Here is a 7502-nt window from a genome sequence, read left to right as displayed (position 1 = left end):
TGCCTATGAAAACAATGTCATTTTGTAGTATAGTATAGTAATACAGACTATTAACAACTGATAAAAAATTGTGAAAAGTAAAATCAAAAATACATGCACTATATAAACCATTTTTATGTCTTTAATTTTTTTTTGTACCAAAAGGTTTTATGAAATACATCGGAGTCCTCCAAGTGTCCTTTCATCAAAAGTCTTGTCAAATACAAATGACTTCTCTTTTCTCCTAAAAAGGTAATCTTATAGTTCCTAGTCATGTTTCACTCATATCAACCATATCCTGATTAGACCTACATTCATACTATGACCTCTATAGAATGTCACAGAAGCTCAGTCTCAAACTGTACAGTCATTGTAGTCACAAAAGTTTTCCTTTCCACTCTTTCTTCTAAGTCACTTTGAGAGAGCTTGTTGCTGAAAGGCGTAAGCAGATATAGACATTGACCATGTTTTAGAACAAAGCTCATATTTACTTACATTTGTGGGTTAAAATTGAGTTTTGTGTGTATTTGGGTCTGGTCACCCCAGAATGAAAGCACAAAAGTCAGCTTTCTTTGCTGTATTCTTTACTATCTTTACAGTATGCCTTGGCTCCTCTCTGATTTTTATCGCCTACTAAGATCTAATCTTTCTCCGTCTTAACACTTTCTGGGTACTTAGTGAAACGTTGGATATTTGACACGTCTTAATCCCTTTCAGTCGTGAGTGCCTCAGAGGAATACATGAGAGACTTTTTGATAAAGCGACTGAATCAAGTGCAACCCTCAAGCTTAGCCCCTCTGGCAGGTGAAACCCCAGAGGGAGGACTGCTGGTTTTTGATAAGGAAATCCAATCGGTGCTGGAAAGGAGACGTTTAGCATACAGAGAGTCTGAAAGCAGTGCCTGGTTCTTTTTGGTTCTTCACTTAACACCTGATGAAATTGCAAGCCTTTTCTGTTACACTGTTCAGGAAAGATCAGGCCAGCGGACAAAAGAAGGCAGGGTGAAAGCTTAGGAATCCATTTGAAGACGTCACAGGTTCCCATGCTGATGGCCAACTATAAGAATGGCTATAAAAACGGCTAATTCAAAGTTCATTGCTTCGGGAGATCTAGATTACAAGGTGCAGTACAAACAGTGAAGACGAGCTGTAGAAGTACCATGAAACCCTTGTCCACATTCAGCTTGATCCTGAGGGACGTATGGTCTGGCTTGTTTTTGCGTGACATGTTCTGCGAGTTTTTGGGGACTGTTCTTTTCCTCTTCATCAGCCTCTCTTCTGTTTTGCTGTGGCCACATGCCGGGCCTCTGTCATGGGACGAACCCCTCCCGACGCCGGACTCTTCTTTGGCATACTCGCCTGACCCACTGCATGTTTCTGTAGCTTTCGGAGGATCTGTAACCCTGGCCTGTGTTTGCCTGGGTGAGGTGCACCTCAACCCAGTTGTAACCCTGGCACTGGTTGCGGGCTTGAGGGTAACCCCCTGGCGGGCTGTCCTCTTGGTAGGAGCCCAGCTGCTCGGAGCGCTCAGTGCATTTGCTCTCTTGTTAGGCATCACACCGTCTGCCTTAAAGAGCAACCTGGGGGTTAATGAGGTGAGATGTGTTGGACTCTACAGGTTTCTCTTAATCTGTCTATAACAGGGATCCTTAACTTTGTCCCTCAAGGTTCACTTTCAAGGAGTTTAGCGTCAGCCTTGATCAAACTTAACTGACTGTAATTTTCTAGTAATCCTAAAGATGTTGCTAAGCTTGTTCGGGTATGATTGATCAGGGTTGGCACTAATTTGGAACTTAATGATCTATAAGGTTCCCTTTTGTTTTATATCTAAGTTCTGTGCATTGTGATATCTGTGTTCTGGATCTTCTGATCTGTTCTCTACATAAATGTTCCCACCCTCTGTTCTTGGAGGCACCCAATCATATAATAATCCTAATTTTGGATTTTCTGATCTGTTCTGTATATCCCTTTTGTTTTCCATGTTCTTTTCTAGTCTGGTCTGGATCCTCTCATACCTGTGTATTGTTATCTGTGATCAGTGTGGGCAAATTTGTCAGAATCAAAATTAAAGATAGTTAAATGATTGCAATGGTGTTTAATTAGCATTTGATTTCTCTTGAAGATCTGTGAAAATCTTATTTAAAAGAGACCATTTAAATTTATCTACAACATTTCTGTGTCTATAGTTAATGTGCTTGCTCAATAAAATCAAGGCTTTTATTCACCATTATTATGTTAACACTAGGTAATTACCAAGCGATTAAGCCATTCTCATTTTTTCCACAATGTAATTGGACGATTTCTTGCAAATTATTCTTTATTTCATTGTGACATACAGAGTACTCATTCATTCTCCAATTAGCCAATTCTCCTTGTAATTTTGATTAACCATTGGTTGCTAGTTAACAAAATGTAGTAATTGGTTTGTAAAGACAGAAATGTAAGAAACCATTTCATCTTCTTTTCTTATTCCTGCTTAGCATGACATGACATCCTAGTGCACCTGTTAAAGTGGAACACTACAATTTATTCTGTTTTCTGTTTTATTCTTTTTAGTACAATACAGATCTGCCAAAGGTTGTAATAGTAAACATAAATACAGAGGCATTGTGGTAGAAAGATAGAAAACTGCTAATCTTTGAACAATCAGAAACAACAAAGGAGTCTAGGGAAGGAGTCTAGAAAGAAACAGTGAGAGAGTGTCAAAATAAGAAAGTGCAAGAAAAATATAAATTTGATGGCAAATGTGCCCTGCGTGTGTCAGAGAAAGTGAGGAAACAGATGGGCATGGATGAATGGAGAGAGATAGAAAGTAAGAGAGAGAAGGGAAGAGAAAATAGTTTGGCAGGTAATTGGAGCGAATGAGGAAAGGAGATAGAGGCAGTTGGAAAAGACAGATAGTGTCCAACAATAACAGATAAAACTCCACTTACCCTCCTTCAGGTGGCCCCGGGGGTATATCTGTATCAGGCTCTGTTAGTGGAGATGGCTGTTACATTCCAGCTAGTGCTGTGTGTCCAGGCTGCCACTCATCCCAAATCAGCGTTTTCCTCCTTGGCCCCTGCCGTCATCGGCCTGTCTGTCACTCTTGGTCATCTTGTGGCGGTAAGGATGGCTGATGAGATTTCTTTGGACTTCATTTAAAGATGTGAATAAAATTGTTCATTATACAACAGGTGCTATCGATATTATTATATAAAATCTTTCAATTTAGTCAATGTTTAGATATATAATATTGTACATAATATTTATTTCATATTTATTTATTAAAGTATTTTCTCTGTCTGAAATGTAATTCAAGTCCATCAACAGCTGAAAGCTTCTGGTAGACCTTTGCCGCATTTTTTAATAAACATAGATTAACTGCTTGTTTGCCACAAATAAAGGGGCGATCTGGCAAGAAGTTTGAATTTGGCAGGAGCCTTATAGTTGCCCTCTGGTGTTTGGTCGGCAGATTGGCTTCACAGGCTGTGGGATGAATCCTGCCAGGTCATTTGGTCCAGCTGTGCTAACTACGAACTTCCACAATCACTGGGTGAGTAAACAAACCTCATGATCGAAATTCCCTTTTATAATACATTTATGTATTAATACTAAATTATTATTTCAGAAATGACTTTTAAATTGTTTTAATTCTATATTTTATAATTAACTCGAATGTAATATATTAACTTACTCGTAAAATGACTTTATGTAAGAGTTTTATGTATAGGAAGGTTTATACTGATGCAGGTGTTTTGGGTGGGGCCTTGTGCTGGCTCTCTCCTTGCCTGGCTGCTGCATGACCTGGTTCTCCATCCTCGCTGGAGCTGCCTTGGCGACTGGGTGACAGAATGTAAAGAGACACTCCTGAAAGATCTTTCCAAGCAGTCCAGAGTTCCTGAAAACCGCATGGAAGCATAGTCATTCGAATAAACATTGCATCTCTATGCAATATTTTAGAGCGTCACCGGTTGATTCTCCAGTTTGTACAGAAGACCATCTATTATTACTGACAGAGTTTGGTGGATTGCAGATATGTAATTCTGAGCTTAGATCCTCATGAAACCATGTACTCAGGACTGGTCCAAACAGCATCTAATCTCTCGCTCCACTGGCGCAACACATGGACCTGTAGCCAAGCAGTCTGTGTGTTATCTTTTGCATTGTGTTCAGCTAAAATAAGCTTCTTTTTTTATTAGTTTAGCTGCTTTTGTGTGCTGCTGTTTTTGTTTTCTCATCTTATCTTTATTATATTTGTGTAGTTTTGTCAAATAAATTCAGTGCGGTATAGAATGTTGTCAATGTCAGAAAATGAGATGAAATTCACTCTGGGTTTGTAATTATTTAACACTTCTGATTTTATTGTAAATAGATTGGGTTTGAGACTTAATAGAAATGCATATGGCTTTAAACAAATAATAAGAGAATACATATTGCGTATTCTTGCACCCCTTTGAAATGAATGACTTTTAATGTTAAATCACCACTATTTCTATAGTGGTTTATATGTGACAAAGCAAATCTAAAACACAACAACAGTGTGATTATTTAGCTTAGGTCAGTTTATTGTTGGTTCTTTTATTTTAATTTTATTTCATTAGTCTTGTTTGTTGCAGTAAATAAAAAATTAACAATGACACTTGCCCAAAAAATGGTTGTTGTTGTTGTTGTTGTTGTTTTCTCATCTGACATGAAAAAAGCAGAGAAATGAAAATCACACTTGCAAAATACCCAAACATCCCCAAGGGGTAGGATGCAATAAACAGAGTAGGAAAGACATTCACCAGAGCCAGATAAACAACTTATACATTTATTGGAAGGCATGTTGAACAGCAGGTCAATTTTTCATACTTAAAGAGCAGCTGAATTGCTTCAGGGTGCACTCAGACTAAATCTGCAACAAATCTAGGGAAAGGGAAACTGAAAAATATAATAATTATTTTTACATTTTTAGATGAGTAGCCATATTTGTTGAAATTGCATATTCTCTTAGGGTGAGACTTTCTGACTGTGGCCTCGGCATCATTTCTGTCACTTATCTGCTCGTAAAAATAACTCCCTTTTTAACTATTTTGAGAAGTTCTTTTCTAATACTTTTTGTTTGTTTGTTTTTTGGTAAATTAGTAATATTAGTATTTTTGGTTTCTCTATGCTTTAACATGGATGCATTGAAAAGTGTAGTTAAGTGTTCCTATTCTGGCATCTAACATACAAATTTGATTAAAAATGACTTTAAACTAGTAAATTCCTAATAATAAATGCCAAAAAAATGTTCACCAAACATCAAGGAAACCCATGACATGTATCTCATTTTATCTGAAGGAAGCACATCGGAAACATGCCCACAAGTGTCATGTTAACTTCAATAACCGCAGAGTAGTATGACAAGTGGTTCTCCCAAAGGAACAGAACAACATTACATTCTTCTTAGTGGCAGGAAGAACTGTGCAGAACGGCTTTAGGCAACTATAACAAGCATCTCAGAGAAAATGGAGCAGAGACTCAAAGTCAGTCTGCTGTTTTTTATTGTGGTTTTGGCCATACTCGTTTATTCCAATCCCATCAATGGCTTTAATCTGGATCTCAACAACTACACAGTCTTCTCTGGGCCTGAGGACAGCTACTTTGGGTTCTCAGTTGACTTTTATCAGTCCAGCAGCAAACGGTGAGTGATGGTGGTGTCCACATCTCTGCATATTTATATGTTGGTTGACTGCTACGGAATCTATTAAAACCCTTCACCCAAACACATTGTACTGATGCCTCAATTACCCCCACTAATTATAACTTCACTCAAATATTGTAGAGTTTTAAATGTTTGGGTATCGTAAGAGTTTTAAATGTTTTTAAAAAATGTCCAAGAAGGCTACATTTATTAGATCAAAATTAGAGTAAAACTGTAATATTGTGAAATTATTACAAATTGTTGAATTTTCTGCCATTACTCCAGTCTTAAATGTTCAGATTCTTCGGAAATTATTATTAATTATTTGGTGCTCAGAATATTCTTTTTTTTTTTTATTATTATTTATTTAAAAAATACATGTATGTGTGTGTGTGCATATATATATATATCCAATTCTAACCTGCATATTACGCTGTATGCAGTATAAGTGTGGTGGTTGGAGCACCCAGAGCAAACACCAGCCAGCCGGGGATCTCTCGTGGTGGTTCTGTCTTCATGTGTCCCTGGACATCAAGTGGAGAATCGTGTCAAACTTTAAACTTTGACCAAAAAGGTGTAGTGTGTTATACAAGTATGCAGTATATGATATCACACAGAGAAAATGGTCATATAATGGTAAATTCTACCACTTTTTCTCTTTCTCCATGTATCAAAGGTGATGAAAACATAAAATTAGGTAAAATGCTTCTAATGGCCCACAAGTCCAACCAGTGGTTGGGTGCTTCAGTCCGAACCTACAAAAACTACATCTTGGTGAGTTACCGCGGTTCACAAACATGCCCCACAAAAGAGTGTTGATTAAACCATGTTGTTTCTTCACACAAAGATGCAAGTTATTTTACATTTGACATAATTAGTCTGGTTTTGTAATCATACTAAAATTGTTTTGACACGACGCCCATATCTGCCCAAAGGGCTTGCCGTGATAGACGGTGTTGGCGGTGATACCGGTGTTAAGCCATGGTGACACTTTTCCACACTGTGGTTTTTAATTTTTTATAATAATAAAATGATGGAAGAATTTCAAAACGAAATGCAAAAGCACTTGTTAAAATATTTGTATACCTATTTAAACGTTGTGTAGGCGTAAGTTATTTTGTTGTTGATTGAATTGAATTTAAGCAGTTAATGATAAATTGCCGCAAAAAGGGAAAGTAAAATGTTCACGGTTCTATTTAACTAGGTTATTTAAAAGCATAAAAAACCTCAAACAAACTAAAAGCAACAGCTTGTTGTTGAATTGCCGCAAATGTAAAAGCGTAAGTAGCTAAAACCCGAAGGAAAGCGATGAAAACTCAAACGAATGTCTCTGGTTTATATATATTATCCTGCTCGGCAGGCCTGTGCTCCCATGTTCCACTGGAACGTGCTTACGGATAAAGAGGAAGCCATGAACACACCTGTTGGGAACTGCCAGCTTTTGGACACGCAAACAGGAGAGGTGGCAAACTACGCCCCCTGCAGGGAACTTCACGTAGAGGCCATTTACTCCAGTGGCTGTGAGATGCTTCGTTTACTGCCGTCCTATACAGTGCAGCCGCTATGATCACAGTTGTGTTTATATATATGCTTTCAGTGTCTAATGATTCAAGCACTTTGACCTATAAAGCCCCAATCCATATGTGCAGATCCTGACAGACGTTACTGTGAGGCTGGATTTACCACAGATATCACAGAGGTTACTTGCTTCTCTTTTAATGACAGTGGAGTTTGAATTTTTAAATCCATTTGCATTTTCATACACCTGTAAGAAGTCAAATGATGAATAACCAATGCAATGCCGTCATACGCAGTACCTGCGATACCATAAACATATTTATTAAACGGTTTAACATCTCTTTTTTTTTTATTCATTC

General features: G+C 37.7%; 2 protein-coding genes across 2 annotated transcripts; both read left to right on the top strand.

The window, feature by feature from the left end:
* Positions 1 to 1092: 1092 nt before the first annotated feature.
* On the top strand, positions 1093 to 3881 carry LOC122333681 (aquaporin-1-like; the record flags this gene model as incomplete). Its single annotated transcript, XM_043231380.1, has 4 exons — positions 1093 to 1573; positions 2922 to 3083; positions 3433 to 3513; positions 3711 to 3881. Coding segments are annotated over 4 exons (895 nt in total), but the record flags the coding sequence as incomplete, so codon positions are not given.
* Positions 3882 to 5370: 1489 nt separating this feature from the next.
* LOC122333682 (integrin alpha-IIb-like) lies at positions 5371 to 7375 on the top strand. The gene is made up of 5 exons (XM_043231381.1): positions 5371 to 5625; positions 6069 to 6199; positions 6302 to 6399; positions 6986 to 7145; positions 7275 to 7375. Exons 1-5 carry the CDS (start codon positions 5450 to 5452, stop codon positions 7358 to 7360), a joined length of 651 nt encoding a protein of 216 aa, XP_043087316.1. The 5' UTR covers positions 5371 to 5449; the 3' UTR covers positions 7361 to 7375.
* Positions 7376 to 7502: the final 127 nt, after the last annotated feature.

This window comes from Puntigrus tetrazona, unplaced genomic scaffold (assembly GCF_018831695.1).
Source record: "Puntigrus tetrazona isolate hp1 unplaced genomic scaffold, ASM1883169v1 S000000344, whole genome shotgun sequence".
Taxonomy (NCBI): Eukaryota; Metazoa; Chordata; class Actinopteri; order Cypriniformes; family Cyprinidae; genus Puntigrus; species Puntigrus tetrazona.
Note: the sequence above shows the minus strand (reverse complement) of the source record. Positions and strands in the feature narration are given on the sequence as shown.